Here is a 12908-nt window from a genome sequence, read left to right as displayed (position 1 = left end):
GCTGTTGCAGGAAGCTTTAATTGTTCTAGGTGAACTGTTCTTCGCTTTTTCGGTTCTTTTAACCTTTCTATGTTGACAATATTGACTCTTTGCTCCTACTAGTTCTCACTTTATGGTACACCACCGTCCTAATTTTAAGGTTGCCCATTAGATTGCAAATACTGAGATTGTGTCTAGTAACTCTTCTGCATTTCTCCTTCTCAAGTTTGTCCCTAACTTTGGCCCATATCTTCCTCCGTGCCATAAAATTAATGGGGATATTACTCTCCTCAGTCGCTGCATCGTGGTAATTCCTCCAACATCACCGCAGTTCAAAAATAATCTCAAAAGGAGAAAACCCCGTGTCCGAGTGTATGGAATATGCTGCGATCACTCGTTCCATCGCTTCGCCTGGCTCTTGCCCCTTTTCTAACTGCGGGTGCAGGTGGTCACTGAGGGTGCTGTGGAGTCTTTCAATACCTCCTCGGCCCTTTAGATGACCTGGGGTTTTAAGGTGTCATTCCACCTCCTAGATTTTTATCTTTTCCCTGATGCTTGCATTGTCAAATTCTCTTCCACTGTCTGACGAGATTCTATCCGGTACGCCATAAAACTGGAACTACGTGCGTAGGGCTCTTAACACCGCTTTTGCTGACCTCTCGTTCACTGGGTATGGGTCGCCATAGCTAGTTTGCTAAATACGTCTATCAATGTTACCCACTTTTATCCCTTCCATGTAAACGAATCCACTTGAAAATTATAAGTAGTGCTTCTGCAGTGGGCCCACTGTCTCAAGAACTATCTAGCATGTCCAGATGGTTCTCCCTGATTATCATCGATCGCATTGACCATTATTGCCTTTGAGAGCTAGTCAGCAACAACATTTTCTTTACCAGGCTTGTATGTGATGTCCATATTATACTGGTTGAGGATCTCCTTCCATTTAGTAATGTGCGTGGATGACTTTCAATTTTCCTTCCTATTGCAATGGTCTATGATCAGTGTGGACCCTAAAATGCCTTCCAAACATATAGGACCGGAAATGCTCCACTGCCCTCACGATTCCTAGAAGTTCCCGTTTTAAGGCACTGTATCCTGGCTTCTGCTTCGGTGAGGCGTCGACTGGCATAGGCTACAGGATGCTCTCCCTCTTCAGTTTCCTATGCCAACACCGCTCCTGGAACATACTCACTTCCATCTGTTGTGAACGTAAACTGTTTCTCGAAGTCAGGAAATGCAAGAACTGGGTCCCGTTGATGCTGCTCAATGCATTTCTGGATGTTATGTGTTATGTTTGGTGTCATTACTATCTTGCTTCCTTTCTTTAACAAATTATTGAGGGGCACTCAAAAAATTGATCTGCTCTTGCCCTAGTGCTGACTTTTCTCGGGAAAGCTTGAGGCTGAACTCCCTCATTCTCTGGAACATGCTCTTCAAGTGTTTCACATGGTCACTCTCTGATTTGCTGAACACTAGTAGGTCGTCCATATACACCTGTCAAACTGCTTCGTTCAATCCCTGCAAGAATTCATCCATAAGTCTGTTACAGGTGCATTTTTCAGACCAAATGGCATTCTAGTGAATTTTTAGTGGCCTCTTTCAAAAGTAAATGCATTTTTGTGCTAATCCCTGGTATGCATTTTAATTTGGTAGTAACCCGCCTTTAGATCTAATGTGCTAAAAATCTTAGCACCGCCTAATCTATCATGAATATTTTCAAATAGGGTATTTTTCATTGACTGTATTCTCATTGAGTTTATGATAATTGATTACTACCCAGTACTTTTCACCATTTTCGCCCGGGATACTCTTCTTGCGTACTGCCCACAATGGACAGGATCTATAGGGCAAAGTGCTGTCCACAATTAGCCACTGCCCACTAGACTGTCTCGGTTTTTTCGTTTCTCTGATCAAGATGAATATATCCTCCTCTGGGGTCCAATGTCCTCCTCCGAATGCCTTCTTTAATCTTTCTTTGATGACCCTCCAGGGGGTCTCTTCCTGTGCCTGAATATGATTTAGGATACTTCTTTTTACTTGGCAGACTACCGCTGCTTTCAGTGCTTTTTCATCCTTGTCCAGTAGATCCTCCAACATCTTCACTTCTATTTTCCCCATTAGGCGATCATCCCCTTTTAAAAAATTATTTAATTTTCCAGTCTCTCTGGTGAATTTTTCTAGGTCCAACACAGCCTTCCTCAGGTCCTGGGCGGTCGCCGTATGGGCATAATCCATACTAGCATTGTGGCATGAAATTGCGCTTAAGAGACTTCTGGTAATGGCTGAATCTCCTCTGGAGGTGGGTTGTCTGCTGCTAAAGTTTGGGTGACTACAGCTTGAGGTTGGTTATTTTGGTTCATATTCTCCAGGTTCGGAACTGCTCTTCTCACTATTCCATTACTGGTCATAATTCAAAGATATGAATGAAAAAAAAAGTTCTTTTAGACTGAAAATTACTCCGGTATCTAAAGTTTCTGGGTTTTTGCACCAGTTATCTTTTACTAAAGTGAAACTAAAAATAATAGGAGAGAGTAGAGTGTGAAATGAAATGCTTGAAGTACTCTCAAAGACTGATCTATTTGCAGAGCCTGTCCGTCTATAATATATATATATATATATATATACACACAATCGGTCAGCTGTTCTCCTCGATAAGCTGATATAGGCCTGTCAGCTGACAGTCTGTAACTTGTTTATATATATATATATATTCAAATCTGTAATTTTGAAAATCCAATTATTCATCAAAAAACTAATTATTTTTATACAGAGTAGGTTCCCTTGCCACAAGTTTCATTAAGATTATATAAATAATTTAAAAATTAAATAAGCATCTTCCTAGTCGGATTAAAATGGCCAAATATAACTCATAGATACCACTTATAATTTTAATAAATTGCTGTTTTTATAAATAATTTGTATTTAAAAAACAAAATTAGGAATACTGTATGGTTATTCAAACAAAATGTAAATATTTTATCATTAAAAAAAATTATTTAAAATAAGCAGGTGATATTTTAGAAATATATTTTCATGTATACAAATAAAAGGTTTATGGATAATTAAACTTAAAATTTGGTTCTGTAAAAATAAAAGAGAATAATAACATGATTAAATGAAGTTATCAATGTAATTTCTTGAATGTGCTAAACTGATAAATTTTTATATGTTACACATATTGGTTTAAAAACATGATCTTCATAATTTAATTGTAGATTACAAGTTATTAGTTTTAACTTAATAGTTCAAAAGAGTTTTATTTGTAATTTTTCTTTTTCAGGAAAAACAACCCTTTTTTCATTACCTGTTTCTTTTTCTCTCACATTAGAACTACATTTTAGATTTTTTTGCCCATTCTCCAGTTCTGTCGTTTTCTTAACTTATTTGATAAACCTGGCAATGGAGAATAACATTTGAATAATAAGTAACTGAATGTGGACTTATATTTAGAATTGAATATGAAATTTTCTTTTAATGAGTTGATGTATGTCCATCAAAAAGTTAAGAAAAACAATAGAACTGTATGATGGGCAAAAAGCCCAAAATGTTCTAATGTGAGAAAAAAGTAAAATAGTAATAATAATGGTCTGTTTCTTCCTCAAAAAGAAAGAAAAATAATTAAGATCTTATTAATTTTTAAAAGGGCTATTGAGACTGCTCTTATGCTCATTCTTGTTGCTCTTCTCTTGTAAACAACACTTTTAAAATTTTAAAATATTAAGGAGATATGTTTTGTTAAGTTTGTGGACTGTTTTTAATCCACCTTCTTAGCTTAACATGGCTCTACAAGTTTGAAAAAATACATCAACTATTAGACCAGTCAAATGATACATTCATGCTTGCAAAGTTTATGTAATAATGATTTTTCAATATGTTGTGGGGGCCTAAATGAGTTGTCAGAAACCAACTTTGTAGCTTTGAAAAAATCATACCCCATTTTATTAAACAAGGGACCAATACGTGTTTGAAATATTCTTGTAAATCCTTTTCCGACTACTTGATTATGGAAAATGCTTAAAAATTGTTTGTGGATCACCACTACTCTTTTTTTGCCAAATAAACTGAACTGGTGGTCAACACCACAATGTTATTTTCCATTTGAAACCTAATTTATCAAAATGTTTCCAACAATTAGTTTAACTCCTCCAATTCCAAGCTGTTGAGCCCAATGACAATTTATAGCATGACCTTCCACTAAGCATAAACAAACTAAGGGACATCAAGTTGTCAGTGATGGGAATTGGATGATGAAGAACGAACCAGTGTTCTTCGTGTTTCTATTGTATAGTTCAATAGTATGGCTACTTCAAGCCACTGCTTGCCACACTCTATACATGACAAGAGGAGGTTGAATCCACTTAGCCTTACAATCACATAGCTCAGCTCTGGGGTTAGCCTCTCTTTACAATTTCTCATGCTTTTATGAATTGTGACTGATCAAAAGTAACAAATAAGAATTTTATGAATGAGCTTTGCTTCACTTGCTGACTTCAATGAGTGATGTGAAAACTGTACCATAAGTACATAACGTGGAACACAGAGGAATGGGAAGAAAATTATTTTTGATTGCTTATAATAAATCCCATTCCTCACCTGCTCATAAACCCAAATAGCTCACAATATAAGCTGACAAATACTTCTTTAAATGTGAAATGTTGTTTTCTCGCTATAATTAATGATGTCAACATCTGTGTGGTCATAAACAAACTGCATGAATGCTCTTTTCTTGATTATTGGTAAGGATTCTGCTTGTATGATCGCGGAACCTTCATAATCCATCACATCATTAAAAGAACATGAAATCCATGAGCTGAGTACTTGTTCACAAGCTGTTTGGAACTGAATTTTTGGTAAAAATAGGTCCCAATTTCTGTCATGAGTGAGGAATTGAAAGATCAAGACATGTAACTGAAGTAAGAGCATAAGAAAAGGCCACACACTGATTCCTCTGTTTCATGAGAACCGCACTTGTTATTTAGAACAATAGTCTTATAAAATAGTTGCACAAACTCAGGCATAACTGTATCAAGATTGTTCAAGAAATTATCAAATGGGGCATATCCCAATTTGACTTTTGTCCACCTCACTTGTTTTACATGATTCATTTAGCATTTGTTGTGAGGTGTATGATTTATAAATAATACTACTGAAAGGTGCACATCTGTTTGAAGGTTTTACACTAAAACTCTATATGTCCCTCGAGGTGGAATGAAGTAAATATTTAATCAAATACCTAGTCCTTATGCAATAATTACTATTCCCTCCTTAATAACTTATTTACTTCCCTCCAGTTAACATGTACTACCCTGGTCCAATTTAAATTTTATTATAATGAAAAGTGAATCAACTGAACCGAATCAAACTCTAACATTTTGCTGCTGTAAATTAACTCACCTTATTATGATAATTCTGAAACTAACTTTTTATACATTTTTTCTGCTTTCTATAAACAATTTATCTGTAAAAAAAATTGTAGTATTAAATCTGTATTCTGTTATTGGTTTTTAAATGTCATTTCTTAGTCATTAGAACCTAATTTAAAGAAAGTTCAAGGAATTCAATGATACCACTAAAATTGTGAGAAATTTACATTGATCAATGATTACATTACTTGAAACACCTAAATTACTGATTCAGGCATTTTTGATTTCTGATTGATTTTTTCTTTTATTATAAAAATTGTCGTCAGTTAAATAACCAGTTGGTAAAAGCAGGATTATTTGTACCACTTAAGATAATAAAAAAATTAATACCTTAGCTGCTTATATTGTAGCTTAATTTTTCCAGAAATGCTTAGTTAACACTTGAGTCTCAGGTTTTCAATGACCCTACCTGTTATTACAATAATTGAATTGAAGCATGTCATTTTCGTTCTAACCTAATATTTTTAGCAACTGTTGACAACCTCATTGCCATTGCCAGCATGGTGCAAGAAACCTTTAGATGTTGTATTTTTTTTATTTTTATAAACATTTTAACTGCTCTAAATGTAATTGAAAAATGTGTCTTCATAAACTACTTAATGTATATTGATAAATTTGTTTCTCTCTTTTTTCATTACCGCATTATTCCTTAATCTTATCTTACTATTGCTTTTAACTATGACATTTTTTCTTATATTATCTTGCTTTTAACTGTAATATTTGTTTTTCAGTTCGCATACGGCGACAAGTTCATGCCTTTCTAAATTTACCACTGGACAGGCCTTATTTTCGAAGAGCTAATAGTTTGATATTAATTCCTTCTACCTATACAACACGTCCTTTAATGAATGTCCACCTTGGAGTAAAACCATCAGGAAGTAAGTTTGATTATTTTTTAATATATATTCATTATTTTTATTTATAAGTTTGGTTTATTAATTATATTCAGTACTTGTGTGGTTGATGAGTGGTCATGAGGACTGTAGGTGGTGGATATGAGAAACAGTGATAAGGTCTATATTCTTCTTCTTATAAGGTCTTTATTATTCATATGGATAGAAATTTATGTTGTGAGGATTTTTTGTGAAATTTATTAAAATTTCATCTTAATTACATCAGATTACCAATGTTTTTATTTTTTAAAAATGTATATATGTTTTAAAAACAAGTCTGACACCATAAGCCAATTTGTATTTATATAAATTTAGACCCGACCTTTACTGAAAAGAAACTTTTGGGAGTTTATCTTTTGTGCTAAGTGTATTGAGTGGAAGTCAACAGTTGTGATTCAATTACACTATTATTATTACTGCTTTAATTAGCACACAGCCCTCAAAATATGCTCACTTCCTCCTCCCCTATTGGGTTTTCTTTCAGTTATATTTGACTTTGTAGAATTGTATTTATTTAGAATTTTTATTCAATTTTAATCTATAGGGTAATTTGCTTAGTCTTTGATGTCCATTGCTCTGGAATATAGGGGCCTGTTTGAATTATTTAGACTCGTTGCAGAGAATATTCTCTTTGATATAAGAAGTCCATTCTAGTGGATCCCCTATTCACAAAGTTCATTCCAGCTCCTAGACTCAATAATGTGTATAGGGAGTACCATTTTAAGGGTTTGATGCCCCTTTCAACATAGCCATTTGACTGTGGGTGATAGGTAGTGGTGGTAAATGTCGAGTTCTTAAAATAACCATCAGCAGCCTAAAAGTGTAGCTCTCAAATTGTCTACCTTGACCTGTAGTTATTCAGTATGTTACACCAAAATTGCTGGTCCAAATCCAGAAGAATGCCTTAGAGTTCATCTCTGCACAAATATTGTCTACTGGTTTTACTTCAAGCTACCAAGTATATCTATCTATCAATTATCGTGATACCATAGTGTTATTCTTAATGCTAACCAGATTTTTTAATGTTGTAACATAAACGAAAGTCGAGGGACCTTGTAAAACTAATGTTCTCCTAATTGTCATGAAATAGAGAAGTAAAAATGATGTCCTGCTTTCCAGTATTTATTTCTATCAAAAATACTTTTTTTACTGGCCTATTATTTCATCGGTTTTGGTTTATTCTGTCTGGTGAAAATGTACTATAATGGTAGCACCATTGTTTACCATTATTTAATTTTACAGAATGTTGTTTTCTTTGGTCTCAACTGCGCTTAATATGAATATATTTATTTAATATAAATATCACAAGAATGTATGGTGACTCACCTATTAAGAAATTATTGTTTGAGTATGTGGAAGGAAAAATAAAGAGAGGTCAACCAGATTTGAGATGGGCAGACAAGATTAAAGATGATATTTCTGGAAAGAAGAGCTTGGTAGGCAGACCCTCACACAAGACAGACATAAATGGAGGCAATGTCTTGATGTGAAAAAGACTTATACTGGGTTGTAGTACCTGTGTGAAGATGAATATAAATGCATATTATCGTGAATTGATTAGCTATGGTAAACTTAGTAGTACATCTTTGAAACTGTCTAAGCACCCAAAAGATCATTAGTAAATTTTTGATCTATGACCATTTGATTTCTTTGCATATGATATTTGAATTGCTTTATTACTGTTGTTTTATTTTTTCAGTTCGCAGTGACCGCAGCAAATCATCACTTGTCCAAGGTGCCTATTATTATTACCATTATATGATGGACGGCTTGAATGATAGTGGCTGGGGTTGTGCTTACAGGTCTTTCCAAACCATTTTTTCATGGTTTAAGTAAGCATACATTTTTAAAAGTATTAATGTTGTTATAGTTCTTAGATTGGATAAAGAGACCATAAGATAAGCAAAACCCATTTGATTTCCTGATATCTATGATAATCTGTTATAGTGAGCTTGTGTTACATGTCTAGAAAATAAATTATTAAAATTTTTAAACATGTGCCTACTTTTTATGCTGATTAGCTAAATAGTGCCTTAGTATTAATTTAAGTTTAGGCTTAGGATTATTCAAAAATTATCATTAAAACAATGAAAAATTGACTGATGTATTAAAGCTTCAAGCTCAAGATTATTTTAATGTTACCTTTGTGTTCAATAATCATTTATACAATCTTGATTAATAAAGCTATTCTTAACCATTACATTTATCGTTTTTTTTAAATGAATTTATTTTAGATTACAGGGATATACAACAATGGAAATACCAACCCATTGGGAAATTCAAGAATGCTTGGTTCGATTGGGCGACAAACCAAGAGAATTTAGAGGAAGTAAAACTTGGATAGGATCTACTGAAGTTGCATATGTATTAGAAATCTTTGTGAAATCTCAATCAATTATTTTAAATGTTGCATCTGGTTCTGAAATGGGTAGTTTAGGACAAGCAATTTACGAACACTTTGAGCTACATGGTATTCCAATCATGATAGGTAAGTTATTATGTACCCATTCAGTGTAATATTGGTTGAAAATCATGTAATTTAACCAGAAATAATTTATTAATACCAATTTTAAAAAATCTTAAGAAAGAAACAAAAAGGTAGAAATAAAATGATTAAATAGGATAATGGAATTTCTAACAGGAAATGGTTAGTTAATTTTAATCAGAACTTGGAAACCAACCTAATCAAATTAACATATTAGTTTTCATTTTTATTTTGGTTTTGATTAAAATCATTCTACTATTTGAAAAATCATTAAAAATAGTGAATATCACATCATAGAAATGGACATATTAAAAATATCTTTTTATTCAAATACTAATCAGCCATTTTCTTACAAGTCTGTGTCACAAGTTGAAAAATTAAATGCTTCAATTTCAATTTTGGTACCTATGTTCTTATACTTTTTTAAAGATTTGTATGAAGCTTTTTATTTTATAAATTTATTTATGTGAATTAGTAATAAAATTTTGTTTGTCTTCTTAATTGAAATCTGAACTGCTTTCGGTTTTAAACTTGTGAATTGTATTAATGTACTGGTACTGGTATTTGGTGGGAGGAACAAGTCCGGCAAGTGGGCCTAGTGGTCCTTTTTCCCAACCCCTGATGACTACCTGAGTTGTCACTGGTTACTAACCAAGGTGGGAGTGTCAAGATTCATTCTTCGGGACCGCTGAAAAATGAATGTTAAACTGCTACACACAATGTTCCAAACCGAGTGCACTGGGACCTGCGCTCCAACCCGCACGACTGTTACGTCCCTTTGTATTAATGTAAAGATCTAAAGAGACCTGGAGGATATAACCAATGTCTTTGTTTGTCAAAATTCGACTACATTCTCTTAAATTCCTAAATCAATATTTGGTGCCTCCTGTGTTTCTTTCATGTACTTACCTATCTCTGACATCGCAGTTGAAATAATGTTTTCCATACCAAAGGATTTTGTACACAGTATTTTGCATGTTGTACCATTAATATAAACTGACTAATAAATGGTAGTTTCCCAACAATAATTTCTATATTCTGATGGATCAACAGTAAGGGTGCCCAACCCAAGGCACACTTGTCACAAAGTCTCAGCACTCTATATTATATCATCAACAGTCCAACGTTTCGGCCATCCTCAAGGACAATCTTAAATATAAGTTTACACCTCACATCCAAATTATTTAAGAACGTTTTCCGGGCTATTATGCCCAGTTCATTAATTACAAGTCAAATTACCCTATTTTGTCACAATTTCATTAATTTCAAATCAACTTAACACTTTCTTTTGCATAATATTGCATTGCTAAAATATTTTTAATGACAAGCACCTATATTATAGAGAAATAATTATTGTTAAGGGAATAGAGGAGGCAGTACAGTTGTACAAGTTATTATAAGGTTGGGCAGTCCTGGTCTTCAGAAAATTGTACTTTTGTGTACTGCTTTGATATGATTCGAAATATAAACAACAGAGGCTGCTCAAAACTCTCATATGGTTTAGCTGAGAGTGTAAAACTTAGACTAGGTTTAAAAATGAAATAGGATTGCGCTCGATAGTTATTTGTGTTAACTGAACAATTGTGAATGTTGATTCTTTTAGGGTCTACTTAAACAAATCAATCAAATCATGAATTTTTTGTTAGATGTGAGACGATTAAACATAAAAAAATATTGTTGTGTAAAAGACAAATCTTTTTATCTTATAAATAATGTAAAAATTGACTCCACCTTTCCATATAATGGGCATGTATCAACTTTTATGTATTCAAAATACAAAGTCAATTTTTAATTTCAAAACTTTAGGAAAATAAATTACTAAAGAAAATAATAAATACTGCTTAGTCAGATATCTTGTTACTATTAGAATATAATTGGAGACCATCAAGTTTAGAGTTCAGGAGAGAAAAAAGCACTCTAAACCAGATCTTCATCTTAAAGCAGATATGTATGATATGATGGCAAGGTGTGGTTAAAATGGGCGGGACATGTGACTATTTCTTGTACCCCTATATAGTAATTGCATTTGAAAAATATATTTTATCTTTGTCAATTATTTATTTTTGGTGTTCGATATTACTATTCCTTAAGATTAATACATAATCTAACAATAGTAGATTAATCTTGTATAACAAAAGAGAGCTTTGCGCACTTCATAGTGTTTTGAATACAAAATTATCCTTGTAACTATACACTAGTACACGCACATTATTTTATATTCAACTTATATATTTTTTTGTTTTTGTTTTTTTTAGGAGGGGGTGTCCTTGCTCACACAATACTTGGAATTGACATTGATGAAGAAAATGGTGATACCAAGTTTCTTGTCCTTGATCCTCATTATACTGAAGATGATGAGTTGGCAAAGATACAGAAAAAAGGTTTTATTGGTTGGAAGGGCCTCGATTTTTGGGATTCTAGGTCTTTTTATAATTTATGCCTTCCTCAGAGGCCCAGGTGTTATTAACTTAATTTTATTATTAATTCAGTCAGTATACTCATTTTTTTTTTGCAAATACAGAATGTTTAAACAACTTCCTTTCCAAAAAAACCAAGAAAAGAAACTTATGAAGTATAATATCATTGTGTATCAAACATATATATATAATTGACAAAACCAGCAAAAAACGTTCATCATTCAGTATATTTTGTTGTGGTTTTTCTGTTCCATTTATAGTTCTAAACTTTTCCTTTTACCCACTGCACTGTAAGCAAAGTATGATATATTTATTGATTCTTTATATCTTTATTTAATCATTATATGTTTACTTGTGTATATAGTTAATGTTATTGTTTTGTAATTATTTTATTTTATATTATTTGTACAAATATATATATTTTTTATTAATGAAAAAACCTCTGTTTTTACTTTTAACGCCATAATTAAACTTTTATTGAAAATTCAGTAAATCGTTATATCAATTGTATTATTATTTATTAATTTGTTTATTTAATTTTTTTTTTTTTCGGTTGGCTCTTCAGACCTTGTAGATCTTTGGCCACCCACCAGCGTTTTCTACACCTACCTATCCTGGGCTACTGTTTTCCAGTTTACTCCATACAGCTCTTTCACATCTTTGTTCATTCTGTCTATCTACCAGTCTCTGCAAGCAGTTCATTGTTACTTCTTCTCCTCCATGTGTTAAGGTTCTGATCCCAGATCGCTCCTGTGATTGAGTAGAGGACTTCCCATTCAAATGTCTCAATTCTGCTTTCTACGGTATCTGTTAGAGCCCAGGTCTCGCAACCTTATATGAGAAATAGCTTTATCATAGAACAGGAAGGATAGTTTATTATATAACAAAGATGAGTATCCAGGAGCCTCCTGGCCTCATGTGGCTGGCCATATTTTCTCTTGGGGCTTTTCAAAGATTTTACATTGAATTTTAAAAATTCCTAAAATGTATCAAATCATCAGATGTGTTAACTTAATTTTTGGAAATGATGTCGACATCATAGATAGGAAATGATCCCATTACTTATTTATTTTATACCTAAAATCATGCATCAATATTTCTTCATATGAAATTTTATGTAGGGCTGCTTTGTTTGACCTCTATGTGCCGCAAACGCTACATTATTGAGGAGGATGAAGTCAAGCTTCAATGGGTTATTCTGTTTTGGGAGGAGATCTATTCGCCTAATCCTTTTAAATATGGACAATGTTATTATTTTATGGCCAGTTTCTCGCATTGCTTTTTTCAAGATAGTTCTCTAAGTTTCATTGTTTTCAGAAAGCATAGAACTATTTTTTTGTTGTGTATTTTTTAACTTATTACTGTCATAATAAAAAAAATGTTATAAAGGAAAACCCAACCTATTCTAACCAGAGTGGAGAATCATGTTACTGAAAAATAAAAGACAACCCCTCAGGCTGGATTCAAACCAGTGCTGTTGCTGTTGTGAGGTGGCTATTGTGATGCCTTAACCCACAGCTACAAATGGCCTAAGGTTTGAGCTGAGAGCTGCATTTGTCCCTTAAACTTTTTGCTTTGGGGTAAGAGCCGATGTGTAAATAGGTGTAGTATGAACCATCCCATCCCATTGTATATTTTTAGTGTAATGTTAATGTTTATTTTTTTTTTAAAATGGAAGGTATTTGCAAAATGTACCAAATTTATACTAATT

General features: G+C 33.0%; 1 protein-coding gene across 1 annotated transcript in view; it reads left to right on the top strand.

Moving 5' to 3' along the window:
- LOC106680163 (ufm1-specific protease 2) overlaps positions 1-11488 on the top strand; it is a 21333-nt gene extending 9845 nt beyond the window's left edge. Inside the window, exons 7-10 of the mRNA XM_014419677.3 lie at positions 6134-6280; positions 7995-8127; positions 8530-8783; positions 11036-11488. Of these exons, the coding sequence (XP_014275163.1) occupies positions 6134-6280; positions 7995-8127; positions 8530-8783; positions 11036-11247 (746 nt within the window). The 3' untranslated portion in view covers positions 11248-11488. The remainder of the gene's footprint in view (positions 1-6133; positions 6281-7994; positions 8128-8529; positions 8784-11035) is intronic.
- Positions 11489-12908: the final 1420 nt, after the last annotated feature.

Source organism: Halyomorpha halys, unplaced genomic scaffold, assembly GCF_000696795.3.
Source record: "Halyomorpha halys isolate HHAL.00 unplaced genomic scaffold, Hhal_1.1 Scaffold248.1, whole genome shotgun sequence".
Taxonomy (NCBI): domain Eukaryota; kingdom Metazoa; phylum Arthropoda; class Insecta; order Hemiptera; family Pentatomidae; genus Halyomorpha; species Halyomorpha halys.
Note: the sequence above shows the minus strand (reverse complement) of the source record. Positions and strands in the feature narration are given on the sequence as shown.